The 14,026-nt window shown below is 44.3% G+C and overlaps 1 protein-coding gene across 8 annotated transcripts in view; it reads left to right on the top strand.

Moving 5' to 3' along the window:
• LOC309535181 (uncharacterized protein) overlaps nt 1-14,026 on the top strand; it is an 81,984-nt gene that overhangs the window by 61,796 nt on the left and 6,162 nt on the right. The window contains exons 4-5 of one of the 8 annotated variants that reach the window (XR_014221070.1): nt 8,293-8,371; nt 9,956-12,175. The exons of 5 other annotated variants lie outside the window; for them this stretch is intronic. Coding sequence is in view for 1 of the 3 variants with exons in the window: in XM_082228038.1 (XP_082084164.1) it covers nt 8,293-8,306 (14 nt within the window). In the remaining 2 variants the exon portion in view is untranslated. Of the gene's footprint in view, nt 1-8,292; nt 12,176-14,026 lie in introns of those variants that run through there. 2 more of the 8 variants (XR_014221069.1, XM_082228038.1) reach the window with 2 other exon arrangements.

Raw genomic sequence — 14,026 nt, 5'->3', positions numbered from 1 at the left:
GTCCAATTAAGTGTGCCGTGCTTAGGAAAACAGCCCTGTTGTTTTATGAAACATTATCGTTTGTGTCAAGCTGTAAGAGCTGCTTCTCGCCTCACCGTTTTTAGGGTGGACCCCTGAGAGGTTTTAGCTTCTCTTGGAGAAGAAAGATGTAGTGACGCTAGGGGCAGAGCTTTATCCGTAGCGTTATGAGCTATGTTCCTGAAGGAAGCCCATCAGGCCACCTCATTGCTTAGCACCAGGCAAGTCATTAAAATCTGTTTAGTTGTCCCAGGCACTTTAATTGGAGCTTTTTCACAGGGTAGTGCTGCTGCTTTATCTCATTTGCTGCTGCTGTCTGTTGACTTTAGTTTTCTTTCAGTGACTCCATGATTTGCCCACAGCTCACCTTATTGACTCCATTATTTGGGAAGCACTGAATAATAATAATAATAATTTATTATTTGTACCCCGCCCATCTGGCTGGGTTTCCCCAGCCACTCTGGGCAGCTTCCAACAAAGACCAAAAATACACTAAAATGTCACACATTAAAAACTTCCCTGAACAGGGCTGCCTTCAGATGTCTTCGGAACATCAGGTAGTTGTTTATCTCTTTGACATCTGGTGGGAGGGCATTCCACAGGGCGGGTGCCACTACCGAGAAGGCCCTCTGCCTGGTTCCCTGTAGCTTTGCTTCTCGCAATGAGGGAACCACCAGAAGGCCCTTGGCACTGGCCCTCAGTGTCCTGGCTGAATGGTGGTGGTGGAGACGCTCCTTCAGGTATACTGGGCCAAGGCCATTTAGGCATATCCTCCAACATTTCTCCAATGAAAATGGGGACTTCCCATTCTGTAATGATAGTTTTACTATTTATACCCCACACATCTTACCGGGTTGCCCAGCTACTCTGGACAACTTCCAACATATATAAAAACATAATGAAACATTAAACATAAAAAAACTTCCCTATACAGGATTGCCTTCAGACAGTTGTGGAGTCGGATAACTCCATACCCTCTAACATTTCTCCAATGAAAAAAGGGACATCCTAAGGAAAAACAGGACATTCTGGGATCAAATCAGAAACCGGGACATTTTCTCTAAATCAGGGACGTCCCTGGAATATAGGGACGTTTAAAGGGTCTGGGCTGAATACAAATTTGATGGGATTTAAGTGGTTTTGAATGCTGCCACAGTGCAACGAAGGCTATAAAGGATTAAGAGGGCAACAGTTGTTTACATCTAGGGCTTTTGCCATCTTTTACCTTTTTAGAGGTTGAAACAAAATAAAAAAATTTCTTCCAGTAGCACCTTAGAGACCAACTAAGTTTGTTATTAGTATGAGCTTTCGTGTGCATGCACGCTGCTTTGAATAGCTCAATGACAGGCAGAAATCAAACAGACACCCTTTTGGAAGCTGCAACAGTGGAACTTCTACCTGACTTTCAGGGCCTCTGTCTGGAAAAAAAGAGATGCCACTCCCTAACTAACAAAATACAGAAGGCATTTTGCCTTCATGTTAGGCCTTTATAATCTCATTCGCCATAGTATATTATTGGTGCAAGGGCTTTGTTAAATAACTTGCAGTCCTCACCTAGGTCTACTATTCTCAGCCACTGTCAATTTTAGTGGGAGTTCAGAAGTTTATTGCTGGATTCAACCTACTACGATCATGCGTAGTAAAAGTTCCTGTTGAAAAATAGTATTGTGGTGACTCCAGAGCTAGAGAGCGCAGACTCAAATGTGGAGTGGGAAACTTGTACAGTGGTACCTCGGGTTACAGACGCTTCAGGTTACAGACGCTTCAGGTTACAGACTCCGCTAACCCAGAAATAGCACCTTGGGTTAAGAACTTTGCTTCAGGACGAGAACAGAAATTGTGCTCCGACGGCGCAGTGGCAACGGGAGGCCCCATTAGCTAAAGTGGTACCTCAGGTTAAGAACAGTTTCAGGTTAAGAATGGACCTCCAGAACAAATTAAGTTCTTAACCTGAGGTACCACTGTAATGAAATTAGGACTTCATCAGTCATAAGAAAGGACCACCTGGCACAACAGAGGGCAAGTCAGGCTGGTTACAATTTCACCATCAAATGGTGGGAATGTTTATGAAAAAGTGGCTATAAATATGAGCTGTAGTTCAGGATATGGACAAATGTATGCCCCCAATTTCTCCACAATTTTCTTTCTTAGCTACCCACTCCATCCCATGGTAGCCTCACTTTCATTTCATTTAATGCCTTATCTACCCAGGAGGCACAAATCTGACCATTATTTTGCTTCCTCTTTTTTCCAATCTTCAGTTTAATTCACCACATTTCTGCACTGGTTTGCAATTAAAGGAAACAAACAAGTCCTTGTGGAAGTACATGAGCATTTAGTGCGCATTTCTCCTAAAACATGCAATTTTGCCACACACATGTAGGTTTCTATATATGCATTATATATATATAGGTTTCTATATATAATATGCATTGTTGTACACTTTTTTGTTAGACAATTGCATCTCAACATTTGTAGAAGTGCAAGTTTTGAATGGCAACTGCATGCTAGTTCCTCAATTGTTCCAAAAAGTGCAGATTAAGAAGGTTTGCCTTAAACTGCAAACTGAACAGAATTTTCTCCCCCATCCCTGTTATCTAGAACGTGTTTGTTTGTTTGTTTGTTTTGCAAGCCAATTGTGTGATGAGTACTGATCTCACAAAGGCACTGATATCCAAGACAGTGTTTGAGGACTTTCCTCAAAGGTTACCAATTCCCCAAATATGCTGAATTACCTTGCAGTCTCTTTCCCTTTTCAGATACAACCTTTCCCTGTCTGTGTTGGCAAAGTGGGTCCTGGGAGAAGGCAAATGGACAGACAGACAGACAGATGTGTTGTGAAACATGCCTAGTTAACAAATACACTCTCTCTTTTTTAAGGCAACTTAGTTTAATCAGTTGCCTTGCTTCCCTGTATCTTGAAATCTATGAATGACAATGGAAGTGCATGCAGCAGGAAGCCACTCAAAGGTTCCCAATTTATTTTCATTGATTGAGAAAGCCACAAGCAATGCTGTTTTCCTCCATTTCAGAGGGGCAAATGACACATTACACACAACCCTGACACCATTCTTCTCTGGCCTTTGTACAACTTGGAGAAGTGGTGGCTCAAAGTGGAAAAGTAGTATTGTGAGGGAAACGGAGTTCTTAATCCTCTCTCTGCCCACAATTTCTCTGTCCCAAATGATTCAACATACATTTTCATCCATGAAGGGAGAAGCATGACGTAGAGAAAATACGGGTGTGGAATGGGTTAAGTACCTCCTTTGCCATTTCTCCACTCAAAATCCCCCTTCCTAGGGTGATTTTCCTGAAAAGAAAAAAAGGAGTTTCTCTTGCACACATTTATGCTTAGCATTTAGTTAGCCCCAAAGCAGGCTCCTTGTCCAGCTCTGAGATTAATCATCTCCATGTCATCAAACGTAATGCATGAAGTGGCCCTCAAAACCATGTTGCGAAAATATAATTCAAGCTTCCAATATTCCAGCTAGTAACTGATGTGAAAGAAGTGAAGTGTTCTTTTTTTCCCCCAGAGCAGAAGAGATTTATCATTAGTATGACATGTTAACATTTGAAGATGAAGTGCTTCTGTTTCATAAGAGGTGGGAATTTGAATTTGGGGGGTGGGGAACAGAATCCCATCATTTTTTTAATTGTAGCAGGTCACTAGCCTGATGGGGCTAATCATTTCATTAAAGGCAAAAGCACAAAGCTTGGTAGATGCGCATTTGTGCGACGGAAACAAAAGAAACCTACAACATGCTAAAATCGTTTATTGGCGTGCATCGCTTTCCCTGGGATTTGAGCAGTGACTTCCTAATTCAGAGTACCTTTCTGATAACATTCAAAATTCATGACAATGAAAAAAAAGAAAAGAAAAAGAATCTCTTGGAGCATTTCCAGTCCAGTTGTAAATAGAAATATTAACGTTTGCCTAATGAACAAAGACTTTCTTCTTTGCCTTCAGCGTTAGGTGAAGGGTCATGGCTCAGTGGTGAGGCCACTGCTTTGCTTCCTGAAGCAGAGCAACAAATGACAGCCCCGCCCCCATTCCCATCAAGGCGCAGGTCATTTTGAAAGATGAGGCAAGGAAATCCCACAAGCGCATCTCTTCCTCCATAGTGCGAAACATGGAGGGCCATAGCTCAGTGGCCATAGCTCAGAGCTTCTCAGCAGTGGTGGTGCGGCACTGCTTACCCAGTGGGGGTCAGCATGGTGTAGAGGCACCGCTGGGCACACTGGATTGGCTCCACCAGAGCATTTGCACCATGCCAACCTCCCCACTAGGGGCACGGGTGGCATTGTGGGTTAAACCACAGAGCCTAGGGCTTGACGATCAGAAGGTCGGCGGTTTGAATCCCCACGACGGAGTGAGCTCCTGATGCTTGGTCCCTGCTCCTGCCAACCTAGCAGTTCAAAAGCACGTCAAAGTGCAAGTAGATAAATAGGTAAACGGCGTTTCCGTGCGCTGCTCTGGTTCGCCAGAAGCGGCTTAGTCATGCTGGCCACATGACCTGGAAGCTGTACGCCGGCTCCCTCGGCCAATAAAGTGAGATGAGCACCAGAACTCCAGAGTCGGCCACAACTGGACCTAATGGTCAGGGGACCCTTTACCTCCCCACTGCCTCACCCCTCCTCTCCTCCTCCCTGGTAATCTGCAGCAACACTGGTGGTGGGAGCTCAGGGAAGCACCGCTGTGCCGCTGACCACCGCTGCTGCTTTGCATGTGGAAGGTTCCAGAATTCCTGGTATCTCCAGACAGCTCTTGGAAGGCCTCTTGCCTGAAAACCCTGGAGAACATCTAGTGGTCAGTGCAGACAATACTGAGCTGGAATGACTAATATAGTCCTTCCTGTGAGAAATTTAGCCTCTGGGAGTTTAAGCAGATTTGGCATTGCCATACAGCAAAGAAGAAGAAGAATAGGAGGAGTTTGGATTTGATATCCCGTTTTATCACTTCCCGAAGGAGTCTCAAAGCAGCTAACATTCTCCTTTCCCTTCCTCCCCCACAACAAACACTCTGTGAGGTGAGTGGGGCTGAGAGACTTTAGAGAAGTGTGACTAGCCCAAGGTCACCCAGCAGCTGCATGTGGAGGAGTGGGGAAGCGAACCCAGTTCGCCAGATTACAAGACTACCGCTCTTAACCACTACACCACACTGGCTCTCAGTGGCACAACCTGCTTCTGGGAGCACTGTGTGAGGAAACAAAGAGGTGATGGCAGGAATTGGGGTCTCAATGGTGAAGCAGAACTGTTTACAGTGTTTCCTGTTTCCTGTTTCTTCATCAGGGAAGTGCCATTTGAGGTCCCCTTCAGATTAGCATTGAGCTGGCATTGCCTTTAAAAATGCAACAGAAGACCAGGTCGCATCAAGTGTGACTAGGAAGGGGGAATAAATTCGATTCAGTTTGCATTTTAACAGGAGCATTGTTAATTTGCACTTTCTAATATAGCACAGACCAAATTCCAGCTATCTGTCAAGATTTGCACTTCTCTGAATGTTGCAAAGCAGTTCTCTGCCCAAAGGGTGTGCACCAAAAAATGCACATATTAGGGGGAAATGAGCACAAATGCGTTATTAGTAGCTTTAAAATGTGTGTATTATGAGAAATAGGTGCTAAAATGCCGGTCAATTTTTGTGAGGATTTTTTAAACAAATTCAAAACGGTACAGAAAGGTGGTGAACCAATTTTAAGATTGGAAATATGAGAAACTGAGTGAAACTGAAACTGACAGAGTTGTTCATCCCCAGGTATGGCTTTCCCTTTCACAATGGTATGAGAAGCCAAAGCCGGTACCTTCAGCTTGCTTTTTGGAGAAGGCTGTAGCTCAATAGCAGAGCATCTGTTTGGCATGCAAAAGGTTGCAAATGTCCCCTGTCTGAAACTCTGGAGAGATGCTGCCAGTTAGACAACACTGAGTTTGTTTGGCCAAGAGTTTGACTTTCTATGCTCAAATTCTTCCTGCGTTCCTCTGTTCCAAAACTTGGAAGAGTCACAAGAGGCTCAGCTGGGCTCTGGGGTACATGTTATGATATATTTTGTCCATTCCTGCTGTGTTCTAAGCACATCACAGGACCATAAGCCCTGAGAAGAAATGGAAGCATCAATATATCTTGTGATGAAAGGCAGGACATAGAAATGGCAAATGAAAATTACAAGGGCTGTACCTCAAGGGTAGAGCCAATGCTTTGCATGCAAAAGGTCTCATGTTTGATCCCAGGTAAGACTATCACCAGGTAAAATGGGGGAAGACTCCTGCCAGCTTCCTACATTCCAATGTAAAAATAAAAGTGACAGTATGATTGGTAGAACCTCACACCAGGAGCATCTTGCTACTGAAGGTCAGTTTGGAATCTGTAGAGAAGGGAAGCCAGTCAGAAGAGAGGAACCTGCTGCAAAGGGATGGAGACTGTGACATATTGATGAGCTCTCAGCCAAATTGGGATTTTGGCAGGCAGTTGCCTCTATGATAGTAACCTGTGCACAGCCAGGCTTGTGAGCCATCCAGTAGATTCTGAGGACAAATTGCTCACCATATATCATGGCCTGCTTGACAACTGCTCTCATTTTTAGTGTTCTACACAACTAGTTTGGGGAAAATGACAGGCAGTTTGTTGAGCTCCTGGTGGACTCCAGTACAGTGGTACCTCGTGTTACAGATGGGATCCGTTCTGGAGGCTCATCCGTAATGTGAAATGCCCGCAACTCGAAGTGCTGCGTCTGTGCAGGTGCACGGCGCGATTTGGCACTTCTGTGCAGGTGCAAGCGGCGAAACCCAGAAGTAACTTGTTCTGGTACTTCCGGGTTGCTGCGGGATGTAACACAAGGTATGACTGCACATAGCTGCTAGGCTTTGTTTGGCTTTGTGGACCACAAGTCATGCAATTTTGCTCCTGCAACTTGGATGCCGTTGCTATATGTGCTGAAAAAATGCCTCACCACCACTGCTATCAACGTAGGTCGTCGAAAAGGGCAAGCCATTGTGGCAGGACCCAAAGTGAGACCTCTGATCACAAACCCAGCAAAAGCAGGAGATCAGCTTAGCAGGAACATTTGATGCAGTGACTTGCAGGAGGCAGTGATGGAAGGAGATCTGTGATTGAGAGGTACATCTCACACTGCATTTTGCTTCCTGCTTTCCATTTTGCTTCCCATTTTGAAAGCCTCAGTTCATCAATTCTGAATAATAGCCATCAGTGGCCATTGAGATCTGTGTTCACATTTAGACTGTGACTCTTCAGTTGTGAGAACGGAATAATGATATGACGCATTTTTGTGATTGAACAGGAATTGTTTATTCATTATAGATTCCGGATTTTGACCCCTCTTGGGCAAAATATTACAATTGCAATATTAAAGATATGCATTTTTTTAACATTTCCTTCCTGGTTACAATGTGGCCTTAGCCTGCATTCATAAAAAGGTGGTCAGAAAGTAGATCTTGATTACCATTCATCACCATATACAAAAGAGACCCCAGACAACTTATTATGAAAATATAAGAAATGAATACAATAAGTGCATAACATTTTTAAAACACCCCAAAAAAATGTATTATACCACCGAGGTGTTTTTTTTTAAAAAAGTATTTCTCCCACAACAACATCAGTATAATCCCCAGAAAAACTGACCAGTTAAAATAGCCAAGAAAAGGTACTCTCCAAAGCAGCAGAAAAGAACAGCAGTCAAATATCTGGGAGAGGGAGGAAAGTCTTTAGCAGGTGCAAAAAGGATGAAGATGTAGGTTTCCTTGGGGAGAGTGTTCCATAAACAGGGGGCCACCACAGAAAAGACTCTCTATGATGGCACTTTGAGGAGGTCTTCCAATGATGAGCTGAGGCTCCATGTATGCTGATATGGAAATATGTGTTCCATAAGGAACTGGGGTCCAGAGCCATGGAAGGTTTCATAGGTTAAAACTAGCACTGTAGATTAGGCCCAGAAATGTACTGGAAGCCCATGCCTAACATCAACAAGATGGGAAGCATTAAAGCAGTATGAAGAACCTATGGCCCTTCCATTGTTGTTGGACTCCAGCTTCTTTCAGCTCCAGCCACCATGACCAGTCTTCTGGAATGATGGGAATTGTGGTCTAGCCACATCATATCTGCCCCTGCTCTTCAGAGCTGGATTTGGGTCCTCTGGCTACCCTTATGTTACTATAATTGTCTGAAATAGGACAGTGACTATTGTCTGTTGGCATTTTTGTGAATACTGACAATCCCATTTTTAGATATATCAGAAAATTGATTTGTGTTTGACCTCTTTTTAGATATATACCAGTGAATATTCATGATGTAAAGAGTTTTCAGACATTGCCCAAATGTGTCTGGATTTGCCAATATACACAGGTGAGCCACAACAGCCATGTCTTTTGGATATTCACTGTAGCGCGCGCGCGCGCACACACACACACACACTGTAAGTACAGAAAAACTAGTAAAAATTCATGAACTTGTCAACCCAGTGCTGTAAAGAGGCATTCTGCTGTGCTACAATACTTCTTGAGAAGACGGCGATAGCAAGCCTAAGTTGCCTTGCTAGGAAGTGAGTTTGATTGAGTTCACTGGACATTCTTGCTAAATGAGCTTATTTAGGATCAGGCTAAAATCAAGAAGTCATTCTCATGCAATTTTGGACCTTTTGATGCTAGAGCATTTTTAGCCATTGCACAATACTTCTCTAATTGATTTCCTAGTGACAGTGGCATCATATTCCATCTGCATGTAATGGGTTGTGTTGTATCGCATCTAAAATATTAAAGCTTGCAGACAATATAGCCTCACCACTGTCTGCTTATTTAAAAATCTGGCTAGACGTGCACTTCTGCATAATAGCCGTGGACAGCTCCCCAAAAAGTATATTTTGAAAAATCCCCTTCACTTTGATTAAGTAAAATTAAAACAAAATGGTCACAGAATGTTGTGGGCCTCACACAAAAAAGATGGGGCACTGCAGTGGACACATTTCTGAATTATGATTGACATTTTTAATAAACAAATCTGACTAGATGGTGCTCCCATGCTGGACTTGGTCTGTTTTATTTCCATGGGTCAAGCACATATTTAAATCTTTGCCACTGAAATTGTTGGGACTTAAAAACACTTAACTTATCTGGATTGTGTCTAAAGGTGTTTTTTAATTTTAATTAGCTGTGTCTACTCCTTCTTTGATGTGGTTTCCATCTTTCTTATTGGAACAGCCATGCCCAAGAGAGTTTATAAAATAAATCAGGGAAATCTGTTCTGAGTCATGATATTAGGAGTGAGCTAGACCCTCATGGGGCCGCGGGTGGTGCTGTGGGTTAAACCACAGAGCCTAGGACTTGCCGATCAGAAGGTCGGTGGTTCGAATCCCCGCGACGGGGTGAGCTCCCATTGCTCGGTCCCTGCTCCTGCCAACCTAGCAGTTTGAAAGCACGTCAAAGTGCAAATAGATAATGTAGGTACCGCTCCGACGGGAAGGTATACGGTGTTTCCGTGCACTGCTCTGGTTTGCCAGAAGCGGCTTAGTCATGCTGGCCACATGACCCAGAAGCTGTACGCCGGCTCCCTCGGCCAATAAAGTGAGATGAGCGCCGCAACCCCAGAGTCGGTCACGACTGGACCTAATGGTCAGGGGTCCCTTTACCTTTAGACCCTCATATGCCCACCCCTTCTTAAATTTTATCTTCATTTGTTGAGATTATAATTAATGAATGGTGGATCCATTGCTCAGAGGCGGGCAAGCTACAAGGGTGAGCTGGTTCTTGTAAACAATACAAAGTTACCCAGATGTTGCCTTGTTATAACACCATCCCACTACCACACACACACACACACAAAACTAACGCTAAGATGCTGGAAATCTATAATGCTGGGCAATGATCATTCTGGCGCAGCATATAGACAAATATAGTTGTCGCAAACCAAAGCATTTTAAATTTCTACTTTCAGAATGGCAGAGCCTAGTGAAAGGGAGAAAAGGGCCTCGATTAAAGCAGGAATGGGGAACCTGTGACCTTCCAGAGGTTGTTGGACTACAATGCCCTTCATTCTCATGCTGGCTGGGACTGATGGGAGTTGGAGTCCAACCACATCAAAAGGCCACCACCCCCACCCCCGAATTAAAGGATCCTTGACAAGCTGCCTAAGACTTTCATACCTTTGCAGGTAACAGATTGAAGGCCCGACTGTCTAAATGCTGCACAGACTAAGGCTGTTGCACTTAGAAAATGAAGCTATCAAAAGCAAGACCCCTTCATGTAGATGCATGGCATATATGACCTGTTGTGGTTGTGAGGCTGAATTTAATTATTAGCTGATCTGGACATCAGGAAGATCTGAGGAGCATAATTTTGAATAGGTATGGAACATCTCAGGCTGTTCATGTTCCCCAAAGAATCTGGGCCTGTAAATTATAAGCCAAGCACTGGTGATGATGATAAATAATATTATGGTGGGTTTGTTCATAGATGTTGCTTTTCAGCCACACACAAAATTCCTCTTCCTCCATTTTGGCTCCCATGCATGCCCACCCTTCCAGGTCTGGACATTAGATGAATCCTCTGGATAGTAGGTCCACCATAGAATCAGTCACCCTCATTGGTGCTGTGTTCTCCCTTGCTGGAGGTCTTGAAGCAGAGGCAGAATAGATATCTGTTGGAATTAGCTCTGGATTCGCCACCTCAGACAGAGGGTTAGACTACTACCAAGCAGCCTACAAGGCTTCATTTAACTCTGTGCTTTTCTTCTAATTTTTAATTGCAAATATGGCAGTAGAGAGGAGAGAGCATCATTTCCCATGAACAATAAGAATAATCCACCAATCTTACTTTAAACATAGACATTGCTATAGACCCAAATTGGTATCCAAATGAGATTGTTCATTATTAAGATAGATGTTCAACTGTGGAAGGACCACTGAGGAATGGATGGTGGGTCTTCACCTATCCAACCTTGAAGCACAAGTCTTTTTGCAACCATAAGGACTCACAAGCGCCACTTTTTAATGCCTTGATCAATGTATACATTTTACCATTATAGTACTGGTTTCTTTGTTGCAGTTGTAACAGGTGTAGAAACGCATGAATGGTGCAGACAAACTGAATAGAGAAAATGTTCTCTCGCACCCTCATAACACCAGAACTTGTAGACATCCATTGAAGCTGAGTGTTGGAAGACTTAAGACGGACAAAAGAAAGTCCTTCTCACACAGCACATAGTTAAGACTATGGAATTTGCTCCCACAAGAAGTGATGGCCACCAACTTGGATGGCTTCAAAAGAGGATTGGACAAATTCGGTGCTTTTTTTCCTAGAAAAAGAGGTGCCAGAACTCATCATGAACGCCTCGCTTGTTCTCTTATAATTGCTATGGCACCCATCTGAGAGGTGCCGGAACTGTGTTGCATCGTGTTCCAGCTGAAAAAAAGCCCTGGACATATTTAGGGTTATCAATGGCTCCTGCCCACAACTGCTATCTTCTTCCTCCTCTATCAGAGTCACTATGGAGGGGCTGCTGAGACCACATAACACCGGTCCTGAAAGACCTACATTGGCTCCCAGTACATTTCCAAGCACAATTCAAAGTGTTGGTGCTGACTTTTAAAGCCCTAAACAGCCTCGGCCCAGTGCAGTGGTACCTTGGGTTACAGACGCTTCAGGTTACAGATTCCGCTAACCCAGAAATAGTACCTTGGCTTAAGAACTTTGCTTCAGGATGAGAACGGAAATCATGCGGTGGCAGCACGGTGGCAGCGGGAGGCCCCATTAGCTAAAGTGGTATCTCAGGTGAAGAACAGTTTCAGCTTAAGAATGGACCTCCATTAGGTTCTTAACCTGAGGTACCACTGTATACCTGAAGGAGGGTCTCCACCCCCATCGTTCAGCCTGGACACTGATGTCCAGCTCCGAAGGCCTTCTGGTGCTTCCCTCACTGCAAGGTGATGTTACAGGGACCCGGGCAGAGGGCCTTCTCAGTAGTAGCTCCTGCCCTGTGGAATGCCCTCCCATCAAATGTCAAGGAAATAAACAACTACCAGACTTTTAGAAGACATCTGAAAGCAGCCCTGTTTAGGGAAGTTTTTAATGTTTGATCTTTTATCATGTTTTTAATATTCTGGTGGGAGCTGCCCAGAGTGGCTGGGGAAACCCAGCCAGATGGGTGGGGTATAAATCAATTAACATCTTCTTCTTCATCATCATCGTCATCATCACTATGCCTATGGATGCCAATAGCTGGAAATCACAAGTGGAGAGAGTGCTGTCATGCTCAGGTCCTTTTTTTGCACATCCTGTAGCCATCTGGTTGGCCATTGGGAGAGCAGGATGTTGGAAAGGATGTTCCTATTTTCATTGGAGAAATGTTGGAGGGTATGATAGCCATTGACGTGATCCAACAGGCTCTTCTTGTGTCCTTAATGCACTGAAGATTAAAAAAATACCTTTTTAGCAGCGCATGTCGTAGTGATCTTAAAAGTAAGACGGCAAGGCTCATCAAGAGGCTGGGAAAACAGAGGAATAGTGATCAAAGTGTCTTTGATCCACGCGACGGTCACCTCCAGACTGGATTATTGTCACTCGCTCTACGTGGGGCTGCCCTTGAGACTGACCCAGAAACTCCAGCGGGTGCAGAATGCTGCAGCGAGATTCCTTACGGGGTCTTCGCTGCGAGATCACATTCACCCGGTGCTATACCAGCTGCACTGGCTCCCGGTGGAGTACAGGATCAGGTTTAAGGTGCTGGTTTTAACCTTTAAAGCCCTATATGGCCTAGGACCCTCGTACCTACGGGACCGCCTCTCCTGGTATGCCCCACAGAGAAACCTACGGTCTTCAAATAAAAACATCTTGAAGGTCCCAGGCCACAGAGAAGTTAGGCTGGCCTCAACTAGAGCCAGGGCCTTTTCGGCTGTGGCTCCGATCTGGTGGAACACTCTGTCACAAGAGACCAGGGCCCTGCGGGACTTGACATCCTTCCGCAGGGCCTGCAAGACAGAGCTGTTCCACCAGGCCTTTGGCCAGGGCACAGCCTGACTCCCTCCCTCGGCAATCTTCGCAGAGCTCTGGCCCAATGGTTGCTAGTGGCTTGAATTAATTAATTTTTATAATGAATGATTTTAGAATGTTGTTTATGTTGTACCTTTGTACTGTTTTATTGTTGTTAGCCGCCCTGAGCCCGGCTTCGGCTGGGGAGGGCGGGATATAAATAAAATTTATTATTATTATTATTATTACCTTTCACTTTATGCAGCTGACTGTATTCCTTGATTTTTTTATTGATACCTCCCCACTAAGTTTGAAGAGTCAGTCCATCTAAGTATTATTTCACAAGAAGTGGGGAAATGGCTGTCACAATTGCATTTACTCAATTTTCATAAATCACTTCTCAAAAAGATGATTCCCTGCCTCGGCCCTCTGGCTCATTCAGCCAGCCCAGTTCCCATCGGCAGTCGTCTAAGGCAAACACAGATTGATTTGGCGGTGGCGGAGAAGAGGTGCAGCCTGCTGTTCTTCACACAGATTTGTCCTCTGCCTCTGTTCCTCTTGGCCAGCTCACATGGCTCCTTCCACATTGCACAGAGCAAACCGTGATAGATTTGAGCAAACGAGAAACGCAATTCAAGCGCAGCTTGCCAAGCACCACCGGAACACAAGGCTGTCACACCTTGTGAAGAATTAGGGGACAGCAAGGGAAGCTTAGCACGCAGCACCATGAAAACGAATGTCTTTAAATATATCTTAATATCACAGTGGGGTTGACAGCTCTAATATGAGATTGCTTTTCTTTTTTTAATGTAAAAGATTTAATTCCAGGGGGGCACTCAGGCTGCAACCAGTTGAAGTATGGTGAGATTAAAAATATATATAATTATGATCTTCTTAAATGATGCACTGGGCAGGGGGGAAAGAATCAGCAAGAATAAGAAGACATTTTCTTCTAGACCACTAAATAGCTTTTGTTTAACCCCTACTATTGCATTAAAGTTCACTGTCCTAATCCCACTCATCAGACACCCACCCACCC

This window comes from Podarcis vaucheri (assembly GCF_965113315.1).
Source record: "Podarcis vaucheri genome assembly, chromosome: 6".
NCBI classification, from domain to species: domain Eukaryota; kingdom Metazoa; phylum Chordata; class Lepidosauria; order Squamata; family Lacertidae; genus Podarcis; species Podarcis vaucheri.
Note: the sequence above shows the minus strand (reverse complement) of the source record. Positions and strands in the feature narration are given on the sequence as shown.